This window comes from Mauremys mutica, chromosome 10, assembly GCF_020497125.1.
Source record: "Mauremys mutica isolate MM-2020 ecotype Southern chromosome 10, ASM2049712v1, whole genome shotgun sequence".
NCBI classification, from domain to species: domain Eukaryota; kingdom Metazoa; phylum Chordata; order Testudines; family Geoemydidae; genus Mauremys; species Mauremys mutica.
The window spans coordinates 88,112,170-88,127,680 of record NC_059081.1 but is presented as its reverse complement, the minus strand read 5'-3'; the positions used below and the strand labels follow the sequence as shown (position 1 = coordinate 88,127,680).

General features: G+C 49.3%; 2 protein-coding genes across 3 annotated transcripts in view; one reads left to right on the top strand and one right to left on the bottom strand.

The window, feature by feature from the left end:
* Nucleotides 1-15,511, top strand: part of LOC123378169 (prolactin-releasing peptide-like) — a 227,010-nt gene that overhangs the window by 15,209 nt on the left and 196,290 nt on the right. The window lies entirely within an intron of this gene.
* LOC123378170 (ras-related protein Rab-17-like) lies at nucleotides 293-8,233 on the bottom strand. Of its 2 annotated transcripts, none has more exons than XM_045031670.1 (3): nucleotides 7,864-8,233; nucleotides 2,997-3,090; nucleotides 293-344 (listed from the first exon to the last, which is right to left on the bottom strand). In XM_045031670.1, the coding sequence occupies exons 1-3, from the start codon at nucleotides 8,026-8,028 to the stop codon at nucleotides 325-327; spliced, it is 279 nt and encodes a 92-aa protein (XP_044887605.1). In that variant the 5' UTR covers nucleotides 8,029-8,233; the 3' UTR covers nucleotides 293-324. The 2 variants fall into 2 exon arrangements, with proteins under 2 accessions (XP_044887605.1, XP_044887604.1); XM_045031669.1 differs by having other exon boundaries at nucleotides 297-344; nucleotides 2,967-3,090.

Genomic DNA, 15,511 nt, shown 5'->3' with positions numbered 1-15,511 from the left:
TCCTTGCATTCGGCAATATCTCCTCTCGAACAATTCTTCAATCGAACACTGACAATAATGAAAAATAAGAGCAATAATCACGGTCTGACTCACCAGCTGCCCCCTAGAACCATGCAGCCTGCACACAATACATAGGGCCAGCCTCCCTTACCTCCTCCCCCCCCCCCTCCCGCAAAATAAAAACACACTTGATGGTAACCTTAGGTCAGTCTGCCATTTCCTTTAGTTCATGCAACACTTCTTAGTCTGATTGCTTGGCTCTCGCAGGTCCACGCGTGACTCCTTCCAGGGCTGAGGCTGAGGGGCTGGTTCCTTCTGTTGTTCCTATTTCAATAACTCGGGAGCTGTGAAGAAACTCAGAATAAGAAATTCTCGGTCCTTCTCTGCTGAGCTATTGTAACATTATGTGGTACATACTCGGACCCTCCTTTGACTTTGTTAGGGCAACTTTCCATCCGCTAATGGAGCAGCTAGGGGTTCCCCTGCTGTGTCCCCCTCCCATCAGCAGTGGGCTGGGGTGTGGCCCGATCCCCAACCAGCAGAATGGTTCCTGGGGGTGAAACTTAGAGCAGCCCCAGGGCTCTTTCAATTTATGCCAAGGACTGACCCACAACAAGCAAGAGAGAGAGGAAAAGGAACCTTAGGAGCCATTTTCTCCATCCCTCATGTGCTATTTGGCTAGGCCTGGGGATCTGCCCCTCTAAATTTATTAAGATTTAAAATATCTAAATATGAGCAACAGGGGATGGATCACTTGATGATTACCTGTTCTGTTCATTCCCTCTGGGACACCTGGCAGTGGCCACTGTCAGAAGACTGGATACTGGACTAGATGGACCTTTGGTCTGACCCGGTATGTTCTTATTTATAATGTTGATTTAAGTTAAGTTTACATTTTAACTTTATTAACTTCCTATTTTTTTACCTTGAGACCCATATGTTTCTTGGCCTAGGACTCCTGCACTTACTATTTAACAAACTTCCATCCACAATTTTCCTCATGCTCCTTTGTTCTTTCTGGAAAATGGTCCCTCCCTCAGGACTCTCCCATACACCTCTTCATTCCCCACCCTAGAACATCTACAGATTCCACCGCACCTGCATCATGGACATCCCCCTAAAAACATCTCAGGACAGCAAATGTTGTTTTGCACCAAGTTGTCTGCAGGAAATCCCATTATCAGATAGAATGGTGGTGATGATGTGCAAATCACATCTCTATAAGCTTTGGTGAAATTCTTTTAAAAAGGAAGTAGAAGTAGGAGACCCTAACTTGAAACTGGCATAAGATGGGTGCTAGGTGTCTCCTGAATTGTCACTCTCAAACTGCTAGCATTCTTAAGGACCAAGAATATCTATGGGGTAGTAAATGCTTATTATTGGTTCATGATATGCTGTAGGTGGAATCTGTTGCTGCAGTTGTGTCCTATTATTCTAGAGCTTTCTCCAAGCGGTTTCATTAATAGGAACAAACATGAGAAGACTCTAGTGCCATCTCACGGACTGCCAGGGTCAAGGGGGAGGCATACCCCACGTTTGAATCCCCATATGGCAATACAGGGTCAGCTGGCTAACATCTGTGGGGTAAGCTACGTATCGGAGGCCCAGGAGGCGAAGTGGGATGGGTGGGACAGAGCCCCAGGGTTCCAGGCCTGCATGTGGGGAAGAAACGGCTCGCCAGAAGTGTCTGCAAACTGCTGGTTCCGGTTAGCCTCCCATGAACCCAGCATCGTTGGGGGCTTGGCAGTAGTCGGCGTTCGTGTGAAGGGAGGACTGACCACTCGGGATTGTCTCTGGGCATAACTGGTTCTTGGGAGGGGGCTGGATGTGTCTGTCCTCTGAAGAAAGAAGAAACCTCAAAGACTCTCTGGGCCAGTCCAGTGGAGCGAGGCTGAGTCAGTCTAGCTGAGCCTCTGGCTCTGTTGCCTAGCCCCGTGGTTCTCAACCAGGGATATGCAGAGCTCTTCCAGGGGGTACATCAGCTCATCTAGATATTTGCCTAGGTTTCCAACAGGCCACATTAAAGAGCAGTAGCTAAGTCAGTACAAACTCAAATTTTATACAGACAATGACTTGTTTATGCTGCTCTGTGCACTATACACTGAAATGTAAGTACAACATTTATATTCTAATTAATGATGGTAAAAGAGAAAGTAAGCAGTTTTTAGTAGTCGTGTGCTGCGACACAGCTGTAGATTTGATTTTGCAAGCAAGTAGTTTTTAAGCGAGGTGAAACTTGGGGCACGCAAGACAAATCAGGCTCCTGAAAGGGGGACAGTGATCTGGAATGGTTGAGAGCCACTGTCCTAGCTGGTTCGAGGGCTTTATTCTACCCCCTAAGGAAGAAGGATGCAGGGATCTTGTTTTCCAGCCTGGGTGAGGCCTCTGATCTCTGGCCTGGGGGATGAAGGCAACATGGCTTGGTTTGTCTGGGGATCATAACTGGGGCCAAGGGGAATGGGTCTCGGAGAGAAGAGATCCTCCGGGAGTGACAGTGAGGAATCTGGGCAGTGGGGAGAAATTCCCACTTCCCCATTGCTAGGGCCAGTGACTGGTGTTCCAAAGGGGGGGGTGAACCTCCTCCCCATTCAGCGCTCAGCAGGTTCCACCCTCACCCCGGCGGCAAAGGCAGAACCACTCCAGAAGTTTGCTTGTCTCAGAAGTTGTGGGGGGGCCGCAGGGGGGCAGCCTGTCTGTGTTTGCAATGGGGAAGCCACTGCTCTGGGTCTGTCTCGCTCGCTCTTGGCAGCTGTGAGGCTTGACAGGCCAGAGTGAACCAGTCACCTCTTGTCTAGGCCTAGAGGCAAGGCACTGCTGCCGTCACAGTAAAGACTTTCCAGTTCCTGGACCTCTTCAGGTCAAGTGACTCAACCCTAATTGCCCCTGAGCAACTGGGAGGAGACAAGCGGTGCAGTGCTATCGCTCACAAGGCAGAGAGCTGGCACAGACCTCTCCAGTGCTGATACCTGTCCAGCGGCTTCTCACTTGGAACTGACCTATGGCCATAAGCACCTCGGTCACTTGGTGGTTGGATTTTGCCGACGTTTCCATGTAGGTTAAGCTTTCACTCTTTGCAAACTCCTCCGCCTCCTAGTTGGGTGGGGAAGGTACAAAAACAGGGTTATTTCAAAGTAGACGTAGGTGTGTTCTGCACGGTAATCACATCCAGCTTGGGAAATGTCCTGGAAAGTGGTGGAAATAAGGGCTCCATTTACAAGGTATTGGCTCTTGTCCTTAGGCCTGGCAGGGAGGCACAGCTCCTCGCTGTATGATTAGACACCGCAGGTGTGACAGGGCCCTGCCCAGTGTGGACACGGCTGCATGATGCCAACCTGGAGAAGCGAGCTCGGAATGGACACAAACACTAGTGTAGCAGGGCAAGTTGCGGCTCTCCTGACTAGTGGCTGAGAAGTAGGAAGAGGAACATGCAGAAATCTCCAGCTATTTGCAAGGGTGGCTCTGGGACAAATCTCCAAGCCGGATGCTCCAAACTGCCTTAGGGCCTCGTACCCCTGTCGTTAGCTCCAGCACTCGCACTGTCAGACTAATGATATACAAGGAGCCTTAAGGCTCAGAACTCATCTGCATGGTGCATTTGTCTGCACTGGAGTGGGACACATTCCAGTGTGTTGTGCACTAACAGGCCTGTGCGTGCTGCAGTGACGCACACTAGGGAACTCTCTGTGTGTGCCAGCAGGTCCTTATGGGCCAGTTAGTGCACAACTCACAAGTGCACCCTAGACCTTGCACCCCCACTCGTGCAGACAAGCTCTTAGTTTACACTGACTTTAGTTCCCCACCTTTCTGAAGAGCAGCGTGTCCGGTGATAGAGCCACCGTTGCATTCCAGCAGATTCTGCAGCGAAGCCTAAAGCTTCCTATTTCCCCAGCTCACGCTCCTTCTGTTCCAGGCACACGGTTGCAGCCGAACTGTTTAGGCAACGCTTGTTTTCTGTCTTGCACAGCTCAAGGCATTGCAGCCGCTCTCTGACTGGACCCTGTTCAAACTCCCTGGCTCACCGGGTTTGGATGCACTAGCCTTGCAGACGGCTTGGTTTGGATATTCAGAGCGAGATCTTGTCCAAAGTGGGGGCGGGGGGGTGAGGAGAAAGGTGTCAACACATTAATACCACCGGGTCAAAGCAGGGGCACAACTGCAACCATAGATGCACTAACAGGCTCTCCTGGGCTGAGATTTAAAGCCCACAAGTCAGGAAGTTGGCAGATAAGGCTACTGCGCGCAGCCTCCCTGCTCACCCTACTCCTCTCTCCGCTAGAGCTGGTCAGGGACTCTTTGCCAACGTGTTTCTATTGGAAAATGCTGGTGTGGCAAAGCAGAAACGTGTTGTTAAGCCAAACACGCACGTTTCCACAACTTTCCTCAAGAACGTTCTTCAAGCCCAGGCTGGCGTTGGGGTGAGAACCCATTTCTCCCCTTCCCCCCAGCCCAGACTAGCCACAGCTCTGTGTGTAGCACAATCCCTTGGGGTGTGGGAGGCCCAGGTTTGAATCCCTGCTCTGCCTGGTGCCTCTATTTCTCACACAATGGAAGATTTGTTTTCCAGCCAGTCCTAACCCCCACCAGAGCCCTGGAGAAGAGGCATCACAACAACCTTTGTCTGCATGATCAAATGATGCTAGGCAAGGGCACGTGCTATTGATCACGTGTCCAGCTGACACACAGCCTGCGGTTCCAGCTATATTTCACCCTTCTATGTCTTCAAAGCAGCTAACTCAGGTGACTGGCACCCAAGTTGGCCTAGCCTAGCTGGCAGCAGCCACATGGCAACTCCCTCCCAAATTGTGTCCCCACTGGTGCTGCGCACTCCCGTTCATGTTGCTCTGGCTTCTGGAGGCACAGCCCGTGGTTCTCTCTGCTGCAGTACGCTGAACCACTCTAATTCCTTCCCAGGGGATTGTGGGAGAACTCCACGCACTCTCCTTCTGGGCACACCAGGGGAATTGTGGGAAGACACTGGAGGCCTATCAGCACTGGAATCGTTTATTCTGCACTCTCACTGCAAAGTGGGTGGGTTTGTGTGTGGATGGGTGGGGGGTTAACGGCACTGAAGACCTACCCATGTTTGACACAGAGGCCCACTAGTGGTTTGTTACTCTGTGTCAGCGACTCTTGTCGGGCATGACACACTCACCAGTGTGGTGAGTGATACTTATTTAAAAGGTGATGTGGAATATGTCATTTGAAATTTAACACCACATTGCACCCTCACTGTGAAATGTTTCTAACAACTCTGTAGCTGAAATCACAGATATTCATTCCCAGGGCTGGCCTTACCATGAGGCAAACTGAGGTGGCAGCCTCAGGTGCCAGACTGTGGGCGGGCACCACTAGGACCCAGAGTGTAGAAAATGTGTCTGGTGCTGGAGCATATGTATTCTCCCTGCTCTAGATGCACAGAGCTGGTGGAGGGCTGTGCTGGAGGAAGGAGGGCACAAGAGACATAACAGGCAGGCAGGAGAAAAGGTGAGCGAGAATAACAGAAAGCAGCAGGAGCTGCAGGGAGAGAGAGGAGGAGGCGCCTCTTATGTACCTCTCCAGCACCCCCAGGAGCCTGGACTGATTCACACCAGCTTCTTAGGGAGCTTCCTGTTTCCTGCTGCTTCCCTGAACCCACTTGAGGAGAACAGGCACTCACCTGACATAATAGGAGCCAGTTAGGCCCTTAAGATGCTGATATCTTCCCTCACTCAGGCCCTGCTACCAGCCTGCTTATTTGTCCCCTTTCATTGAGTGTTGAGAGCCACTCTAGCTGGCACAGAACAGCAGTCATGAGTGAAAGAAGAAAAGGCCCCTCTGGGGCAGCATTCAGAAAAAGAAAGAAAGCAAAGGAAGCTTTTCCATCTAAGCAGGAAGGAGCTCTCCTGAGATACATAGACACAAATGTTCACCGTGAGCCTTCCGGCCCCAGTGACGATGTGAGTGGTGAGGAGATGCCTGATCTCCCAGTTAGTCAGAGTGCAGGTGACCTGGCAGCTACTGCAGCATCCATATCTCCCATCTCAAAAGGATGTAACCGTGCACATTCCTGAAGAAAAGCGTAGATCAGAGAAGAGTGTGGTGGAGGCACAAGAAACAGCTGCTGCTGAGTTTAGTTCCTTAAGTCTAGATGATCCAGGATTGTGGACCCACTTGAGCAGTAGCCTGAGGGACTTCCTTGTTCTGCGTGGGCCACAGCAAGTGAAACTTCATGTTCCCCAAAGACAATGAAAATAGAAGTTTCCATGCAACACATTACTGGTGTGAAATCCCCAATGGTGACAAAGTGGAGAGGCCACGGCTTATGTACTCAGAAACCCAGAATGCTGCATACTGTTTTTGTTGCAAACTCTTCCAGTCTAATGTTCCAGCCACATTGGGTGCTACAGGAACAAAGGACTGGAAAAATCTGGCAAGAAATCTGGCATGCCATGAGAAGGCAGCAAATCACAGAGAGCATTGCACAGGTGGAAAGAGCTTGAGATGAGACTAAGGTTAAAGGCCACCCTAGATGATCAGCATCAAGAGAATATTGCATCAGAGTCTCTGTACTGGCAAAATGTTCTGAAAATGCTTCCTACCCAAAACCTAGCACTTCAGATAAGCTGTCTGGGCCAAACAATGGAAACTTCCTTAAAACTGTGGCGCTGATGGCTGAGTTTGATGCTGTACTCCAGGAGCATCTAAGAAGAGTCACCACTCAAGAAATGTACATACACCACTACCTTGGAAAAACCATTCAAAATGAGATCATATAGTTACTGGTAACAAAAGTCAAACAGAAGATTGTGGCAGATTTGAAGTCAGCAAGATATTACTAAAAAGAACAGGAGGACTTGTGGCACCTTAGAGACTAACAAATTGATTTGAGCATAAGCTTTCGTGGGCTACAGCCCACTTCGTCGGATGCATGCAGTGGAAAATACAAGGGGAAGCGATATATACACAGAGAACCTGAAACAATGGGTGTTACCATACACACTCTAATGAGAGTGATCAGTTAAGGTGAGCCTTTACCGGCAGGAGAGGGGAAAAAGAATTTGTAGTGGTACTCAAAATGGTCCATTTGCAGCAGTTGACTTCTGGGCTGCACACCTAACATCAGCCATATGGAATAAATGACTTTAATGGTGCATTTTGTGACAAGAGAAGAACCTAGTGAAAATGTCCTTGCAATGGTGACTGTCAGAGAGCATTTTCTAGAATTTATTGACATTGATGATACTACAGGAGTTGGTATGAGAAATGTGCTTCTTAAAAAGCTGGAAGATACAGGAATTGCGATAGCTGACATGAGAGGTCAGGGCTACGATCATGGTGCCAACGTGAGAGGAAAGAACAGAGGAGTGCAGACACGGATCCGAGAGTTAAACCCTCGAGCTTCTTTTGTCCCATGCAGTTCTCATTCATTGAACTTGGTGGTCAGTGATGCAGCATCAGCTTCTAGTGAGGCTGCTGAATTTTTTTAATATAATTCAAAGCAGCTATGTTTTTTTCTCTGCATCGACTCGTCGATGGCAAGGTTTGAAGCAACATCTGGGAACATTCTGTCTGACATGGAAACCTACCGATGCACACTGTGAACCCTCTGAACAAACCCACCAAAGCTCAGAAAAGTCTCTAAGATCCAAGAAAGTTAGCAGCTGAAACAGATGGCAAAATGGGATTTATGACCTCTAACATCGCTGGCAGCCAGTGGGGCCTTGCTATATTGCTCACTGCTAGGAGAATGGCGTTCACGTAAACATTTACTTATAAACTGTTCAGTGTGAAAGCCTGAAGTGCAGCACTTTGGGAACACGCTGCCATGGTGTTTTTGGAAGAGAGAATCTGCCAAATGCTGAGATTTTACTGCAGTGCACTCACCTCAAAGATGAATTCCCGCTGAGCAGCAAGATCTATCTTATTGCCGACTAAAACAATCACGAGCTCATCGGGAAGAAATTCCTTCTCTAATTCCCTCAACCATGGCTTTGCTCTCGCAAAAGTTGCCTGGAAAGGTGTGAGAGAGACACACACACACACCGACATTAAACCAACAGATACTCAGCAGCTGTCACATGGCCCAAAGGAGATTGGCAGGTGAGGGGTAAAAATGGTAGAAACAAATGGGTTATGGGCTTGACAGATAGTGATGCTAGGAGCACTACTCAGCATGGAACCAGCTCTAAATATACTTGCTTCCCCAAAGCCAAGGATGACTTCTCCTCCATCAGACATGACCCAACCACCATGGATCCCCAGTGGGTCATAGACCAGCCTGCAGGTGATGGGCTGAGGCGATTGGGCTCTCTTGTGATGGGGCAGGATTCTTAGAAGCTTGGTCTACCTCTTCAATAAAGCTCTGTTACTGTGAGATGTTACTCATCAGCAGCCGATGGTCTCCTCCTTCTGTAACTACCATGGCAGTAATACAGACATATGGCCCTCGGTGTTGCGGTTCCTGTGTGTTGCTGTAGGAGGGTGGATTCCCTGCTCTGGGGTTTTTAAGGGGTTTAAAAGCAGCTTGGCAGGGCTTGAGAGCTGCTACTCTCAAGCTGGGCTGATTGGGGAAGTGGCTGCAGCTGGGGGCCACGCCCCAAACAGAGCAACAGGGCCTTATAACAAGGCAGGGAAGCCAGAAGCCAGACAGTCTCTCTCTGGCTATAGAGAGAGATGGGCCTAGCTGCTGGGAAATAGAGACCAGGTACCTGAGTGAAGCAGGGCTGGGGACAGGCTAAGGAGCTGGGGAGCTCTGGCCTGGAAAGCCCCAGGCTGCGGCCTAGCAGTGGGCCAATAGGTACTGGGGGTTGCAGAGGGCGGCCCAGGGGTAGGCCAAGGCAGCAGGTCCAAACCCTCCTTGCCAGTGATGAGTAGGCTGATACTGCAGTCTGCCCCAGAGTGGGGGGCTAGACAATGACTGGCAGTAGCCAAAAACGGAGGCAAGGTAGGGATAGAGGGTGGGGGTTCCCTGAGAGAGAAAGGGAGACCCAGAGTGAAAGGGGTTGCTGCTAGGCGGCAGCACCCCATGTAGAAGGGCACCGGGTCCAGGGAGGGACACGGGGGCCTATGAACAGGTGGATCACCAGCCTGCAGAGGGTGCTCCAGGGCTGGACTGATCTAATTCGCAGAGCAACCAGTAGGAGGCGCCGCAGGGGTGAGTCGACCCGTTTACAGTTGCGTATTACCAGTAAAAGGGAAAAGACATGCATAACGGAGTGGGAGATCATGCGACATGTCCCCCTGGAACAGTCCATCAGAAACAGACATTAGTGTAACTCATTTTATCTCTCTCTAAGTCAGGGCTTGGCAACCTTTCAGAAGTGCTGTGCCGAGCCTTCATTTATTCACTCTAAGTTAAGGTTTTGCGTGCCAGTCACACCTTTTAATGTTTTTAGAAGGTCTCTTTCTATAAGTCTATAATATATAAAGTAAACTATTGTTGTCTGTAAAGTAAATAAGGTTTTTAAAATGTTTAAGAAGCTTCATTTAAAATTAAATTAAAATGCAGGGCCCCCCGGACCGGTGGCCAGGACCCGGGCAGTGTGAGTGCCACTGAAAATCAGCTTGCGTGCCACCTTCGGCACCCGTGCCATAGGTTGCCTACCCCTGCTCTAAGTGGTGTCGGTGCCACTAGATGGGACAGGACGCCACACCCAGGTGTGGGGTTACATGAGGGTAGGGGAACAAAGAGCACTTAGTGATGCTCCCTCATTACCTACTTGGCTGGTGAGCTGGACTGGGCTGGGAGGCAGGGGTAGACAGAGAAATCTTGGCTTTTACGGGGAAAACGTGAGCATTTATTGTCCACTGTAAGTGAAATGTCTGTACCAGTTCCTTGCATGACTTCACCCATCTTTACCAGAAGAGAAGGATAAACCTGCCCATGATGTGTAGCCCTTACGGGATGTGCGCAGGAAAAAGCAGTCTTGGTTGAAATGTCTGGAGACGTATTGGGAAGCGACCCTACACTAGAACTATTGCAGCCTACCAGCGGCGTGGCTGCATGATCAAGATTCAGTTGGGATATTTTAGAAAGATAAAGACAAACCCTTCTGGAGGAGAGAGGCAGGAGAACAAGCCATCGCTGCTCTTACCTTTCTGGCCATGTCCTATACAAGAAGGGCAGCATTCGCCCCCCTGTAATAAAGATGGCAAACACCATGGTACTTCTCCTGTCCTGCAGTGTCCCAGATCACAAGCTTGATCGTGGCAGTCTCTAAACATACCAGCTGGGTGAAGAAAGAACCTGGAAGCGACAGAGATGGGACAGCTCCTTGAGAAAGCCATAGCATGCACCTTAATTAATGTTAACCTTCATCTCGGTGATCTGTGTGAAAGATGGGTGTCGAGATTCGGTTGGAAAGGGCTGCAGGCAGGGGTGAGCTGCAGACGGTTCGCAACGGTTCGCGCGAACCGTTTGCTAAAATTAGACGCCGGACAGCGAACCGCTTGCTAAAGTTCTCTGTCCGGCGTCTAATTTTAGCAAACAGTTCGCGCGAACCGTTGCGAATTCTGCCTCCACCTCCTGCCATGAAGCTCCTCCTTGCTTCTCCTCCCCCAGGCTTCCCGCGAATCAGCTGTTCGCGCGGGAAGCCTGGGAGGGCTGAGAAGCAAGCAGGCTTCCCCGGCCCAGGAAGACAGAGCTCAGGTAGGAAACTAAGGGGGGGCGTGTGCCCCGGCCGGTCCCTGGCCGCGGCCCGTCCCCGCCTCCCTGGCCGCGACCCGGCCCGGCCCCCCGGCCCCCCCCCCGTCCCCGGGTTCCCCCCCCCCGCGTTCCCGGCCGCGACCCTGCCCGGCCACCCGGCCCCCCCCGTCCCCGGGTCCCCCCCCCGCGTTCCCGGCCGCGACCCTGCCCGGCCCCCCCCCGTCCCCGGGTCCCCCCCCCCGCGTTCCCGGCCGCGACCCTGCCCGGCCCCCCCCCCCGTCCCCGGGTCCCCGCCCTACCCTCACCGGCTGCGGCACGGCCCCGCGTCCCCCGGCCGCGACCCTCCCCGGCCCCGCGTCCCCGACTCCCCCCGAACCCCTCCCCGGCCGCCCGGCTCTGGCCGCACCCTCCCCGGGTCCCCGCCCGACCCTCCCTGGCCGCGTCCCCCCCCTGCGTTCCCGGCCGCGACCCTGCCCGCCCCCCCAGCCCCACGGGGGTGTCTCACTTGTGCCATCTAATTCCCGGGACCCAAGATGGAGGCTGCGCTGGGGCCTGGCGGGCTCCTGCTGCTCCTTCTCGTCCTGGCGCTGCTCGGCCCCGCGGCTCCGCAGTTCCTCAGCCAGGTACCGAGCGGGGAGACTCGGCCTGCGGCGGGGCGCGGGGTGGGGGCTTGGCGCGGTTTCCATCAGATACAGGGGGTAGAGTTTGGGTCCGGGGCTCTCACTGTACAGATTGTCCCAGCGCCCCGGTGCGCGGGGGTAGGGGGCGCACTTGGCATACCGGGGTGCGCGGTGTGGGGGTACTGAGGGGTGCGTGTACATGGCGAGAATCAGGCTGCCCGTTTGAAAATACAGACCTGATATTTGCTAAGTGCTGAAACTTGACATTGATGATCTGTTTTCCAAATGCATTTTATTAAAATGTGCTTGGGTGATTCCATGTTATCAGACTGCACCAAAATGAGTTTACCAGGAATGGATCTCTCCTTTTTTTTTTCTCTAACTTTTCTTGTGTATGGAAGGGAATGCTGCAAATTGATGGTTTATGCACATGTTAATATTTAGAAAAACAGCTGGTTAGGGGAAGAGAGAAAATATAGGTATTAAAAATTAATTTGCACATGAGCTGTATTTTTTTCTTTGTATTTTTAATGCATACATCCACATCTTGACAGCTCTGTGCTATAGATTAACATTATGCTGTAGTCTCAAATCTTACTTTCGCTGCTACATGATTGAGCCAAGAAAATGTTACAATATAGAGAGTACATCGAGGGGTGGGGTTTGGTGCTGAAATATATATTCATATGATTGGCTATTGTGAGCTAGGGATTTATTTTGGTACTATTTAAGGGTTGCTTTTGTTGGAATTAGGGGCTACTTCATGAGACCTGTAAACAATAACCTCTAGAATTACTCCCTCCCCAACCCAACAACTGTGTCTATGTTGATAGTGAAATGGTGAATAAAGCAACCTCTAATTACAGTAGTTGTGAACTTCAGAGCATCTTATCACAGAAGTACCAAATGGGAAACTGCTGTTGGGTTAAGTAGTCAATTGGGCTGTTAACACACAACTGATAATATATATAGTTTTTTTGTTTTGTTTTTTTACAAAGCTCTCCTCAAGGTAACTGTGTAAATAAAATAATATTTTAAGAAGTCTGGTAGCAAGCCCATTAGTGGTACATCCTGTTCTGCAAGTAGGAAGCCTGAGTTTACTTCCCGGTTTCTGCCTCTCTTCACACCGGGCCTTAGTTTGCTAACTGGGAACTCTCAGCTGGGAAACCATGGCCCTGATGCTGTTGCAAACATATAGCATGTGCGTAACTGTTGGTAGGATTGGGGCTTTATAGAGGTTTTCTGTCTGTAAAAGATTACAACAGCTGTCAGCATTGACATCTCTCTTTCTGTGTTGGTGGGATGTATCTACATTGGCCCAGAAACAAGTGAGGCAAGAATGACCGAGTCTCAATTGTTCTTTAGCACCAAAAAGTTACTATCTGTTTGGAATGTTCCTTATCACAGTTGATAATTGTCAGAAGGACTCCTGTGTGGATTGAAGTTGGGGGGGGGGGGAAATGAAACAAATGATTGAATAGGAACAAATGTTTTGTAGCTTGATAGCTTTATGCATGCTTTAGAAATGTATTTTAGATATAGAAGGAACAAAATCTTCATTGCTGAGCAGAGTTACTCTTGACTAGATATGAACTGACTTGTCACAATGTAGCTGCTGCTGCAGATTTGAAATTGAAGGTCCCCAGAATGAGAAGCGCATGAATTCTCCCTTCTCCCCTGTTCTATGTGGCTTCGCAAGACATGTGTTGTTTAAAGGGACACAGTGAATGGTAGACTAATCTTTACTCTGCATAGTTTTGGATCTGCAGACCTGTGAGTGTGTTTCACAGATCAGAAAACCACTATCACTTTTAGTTAGGTCTGGATTTGGCATTATGTCTGTATATTCTGTAACTTTGACACTATGTGGACAGAATACTATCAACTGCTTGATGTTTTAAACTTTTTAAAACATGATCTTAAAGCTCCCCTTCAGTGTAGGTTAAGAATGTATGTTTTTAAGTTAGGAAAGGTGTTCTGAGAAAACATGACAGGAAAGGATTGAAAAACCTGGACATACTAAAATGACTTGAGTCTGAGTCATTTTGTAGGTTTGAAATGCTCTGCTTTAGCTCTCGTATTTGAGTACGTCACTTGTTGCTCAGTGCCTGTCATTTCCCAAAAAAGCACTTATGAAACATGGACTTTCCCTTCTTTTCATAATTTTTTTGGACAGCAGCACAGGTTTTCGCCTTGTAATTCAAGTGAATCATTCTGCATCATTCTAGAGAGGTTCAAGAGATATTTCACAAAGTTATCTTTTGTTAAATTCTTTTTTAAAAATATGTTCAAACTGCACTGGAAGCTTAAAAAAATGAGGGAAGATTAAAACAGCCTGGAATAAACATCCTTCAGGTCCCTCAGTCTCTTGACAAATTAAAAGCAGCTAGGAAATCACAAGGCAAAGTAGCAAAGAGTCCTGTGGCACCTTATAGACTAACAGACGTATTGAAGCATGAGCTTTCGTGGGTGAATACCCACTTTGTCACCCACAAAAGCTCATGCTCCAATACGTCTGTTAGTCTATAAGGTGCCACAGGACTCTTAGTCTGGATCTGTAAAAGCAGCAAACACGGCTATCCCTCTGATACAAGGCAAAGTAGTTAATAATCTCTGCTGTGTAAAACTAGGATGTAAAAGAAATACAATACAGTTCTGAATGCTAGGTCAAGAGTTAGATTACGTTTAGGTCATTTGGTTTTCATTTAGTTTTTTTATTCTTAATATGGTCCTGATGAGAAGAATAGATGAAGTGCGAGGGAGCTGGCTGACAGCACAATGGGCTGGGTCCTACAATTTTATGATTGTTCTGATTTATATCGGCAGTAACTGAGTTTAGTTAGCTAAATTAATTTTCCCCTGGATGGCTGTTTCTAGTTTTTGATAATGTGATTTTTCCCTTTTGATTATTTATGTTGATTATTTCTTTTGATGTGGCCTACTAACTTGTCAGAAATGTGGCATATATACTTAGTGTGCATACCATTATTTTTCCTGCAGATAATATCTGTTGTTGGATACTAAAAACATCTGAAATGTTTTTCAAGACAAAAAATAGTTTTTCATTGGTGAGATATTAAGATATTCTCCACTGTGTCGACCACATGGGTTCTGGGGGGCCATTGAGAATGAGAGGAGGGGTTGGGTGGGGCGGCAAGGGGCAGTCAGGGGACAGGGAAGGGGGGGATGGGTCAGGGGTCTCGGAGTGTGTGTGTCAAGGAACATGAGGGGTTGGATGGGGCACGACCCCCCCCCCGGAGGGGGGGGAAGGAGGGAACCCGTTGTTAAAATTTTGGAGGGAGGAGGGAACCCGTTGTTAAAAATTTGGCAGCTCATCACTGGCTGCAGGGGGAGGGAGGATGAGAGAGAGAGAATTAAAACATCCCCTCCCCCACCAAAAGCAATGTAACAAACAGGCTGGTGAACTGGTCTTACCCAAGAACAGCCCGGTAGTACACCAATGCACGTCAGCAGGGTGTAGCTGGGAGATGGGGAGGGGAAGAGGAATGAGAACAATGGTTCTTGCTCAGTCCATCAATATTGGTGGCATTAGCAAGCTTTGGTTTTGCAGCTCTCTAGCTGGAGGAAATGTGATGGCAGGGCGGGAATTAGGAGTCTTGAGTTCTAATCCAGCTGTACAGTGCCTGGCCTCTGTTGGGTGCTGCTGTAACAGAAATACTGCAATCTCCCAGACACTGATTTGTATGACCTTTCTGTCTCAGCTTGCCCAGATGGAAAATGGGTCTAATTAAAATCCACCTTCCTGGAGTGCTGTGAAAGCCAGCAAATGTCTGCAAAATGTTTGAAGATCCTTGGTCTGAAAGTGCTATAGCAGCTCAAATGTGTGGCTGTGCACAGTAGACAGGCAGAAGCCATCTGTTAAGGGCCAGATTATCTGACAAATACACGGGCTTGAGGTAGAGGGGGCAGTACAGAGCCAAAGCTCTCCAGAGAGCCCTGGGAGGGACAGAAGCTTTCTCTGAGTGCCAAGTAACGTAGGCGAATGACACCACACTCCTTGGTATATGCACTGTGACTGCCTGGTTTGTGTGGCAGCGTGGGAGACCCCTCGGGCCCTCCATCCCCACTCTCCTGACAAAGGTAAGGGCCCTTCTTTAAAACAGGAAGAAAAGGGTCTTTCTGCCTATTTCTGAAGTAAAGACACCGAGCCAGATCCTTGCTTATGTAAATTGGCCTTGCCTCCATTGAAGTCAACATCTAACAGATGGGGATCAGTCCTATGAACATCAAAGGCCTCCCTAGCTCA

Bases quoted from the DNA above. Each gene is read 5' to 3' on its own strand.
- LOC123378170 (XM_045031669.1), bottom strand. From the start codon at position 8,028: ATGTCGGTGTGTGTGTGTGTCTCTCTCACACCTTTCCAGGCAACTTTT. The intron at 3,091-7,863 runs GTGAGTGCACTG...CCACCCAACTAG, and splicing joins AGCGGGAATTCATCTTTGAG to GAGGCGGAGGAGTTTGCAAA. The intron at 345-2,966 runs GTATCAGCACTG...GTTTCTTCACAG, and splicing joins AGTGAGAAGCCGCTGGACAG to CTCCCGAGTTATTGAAATAG.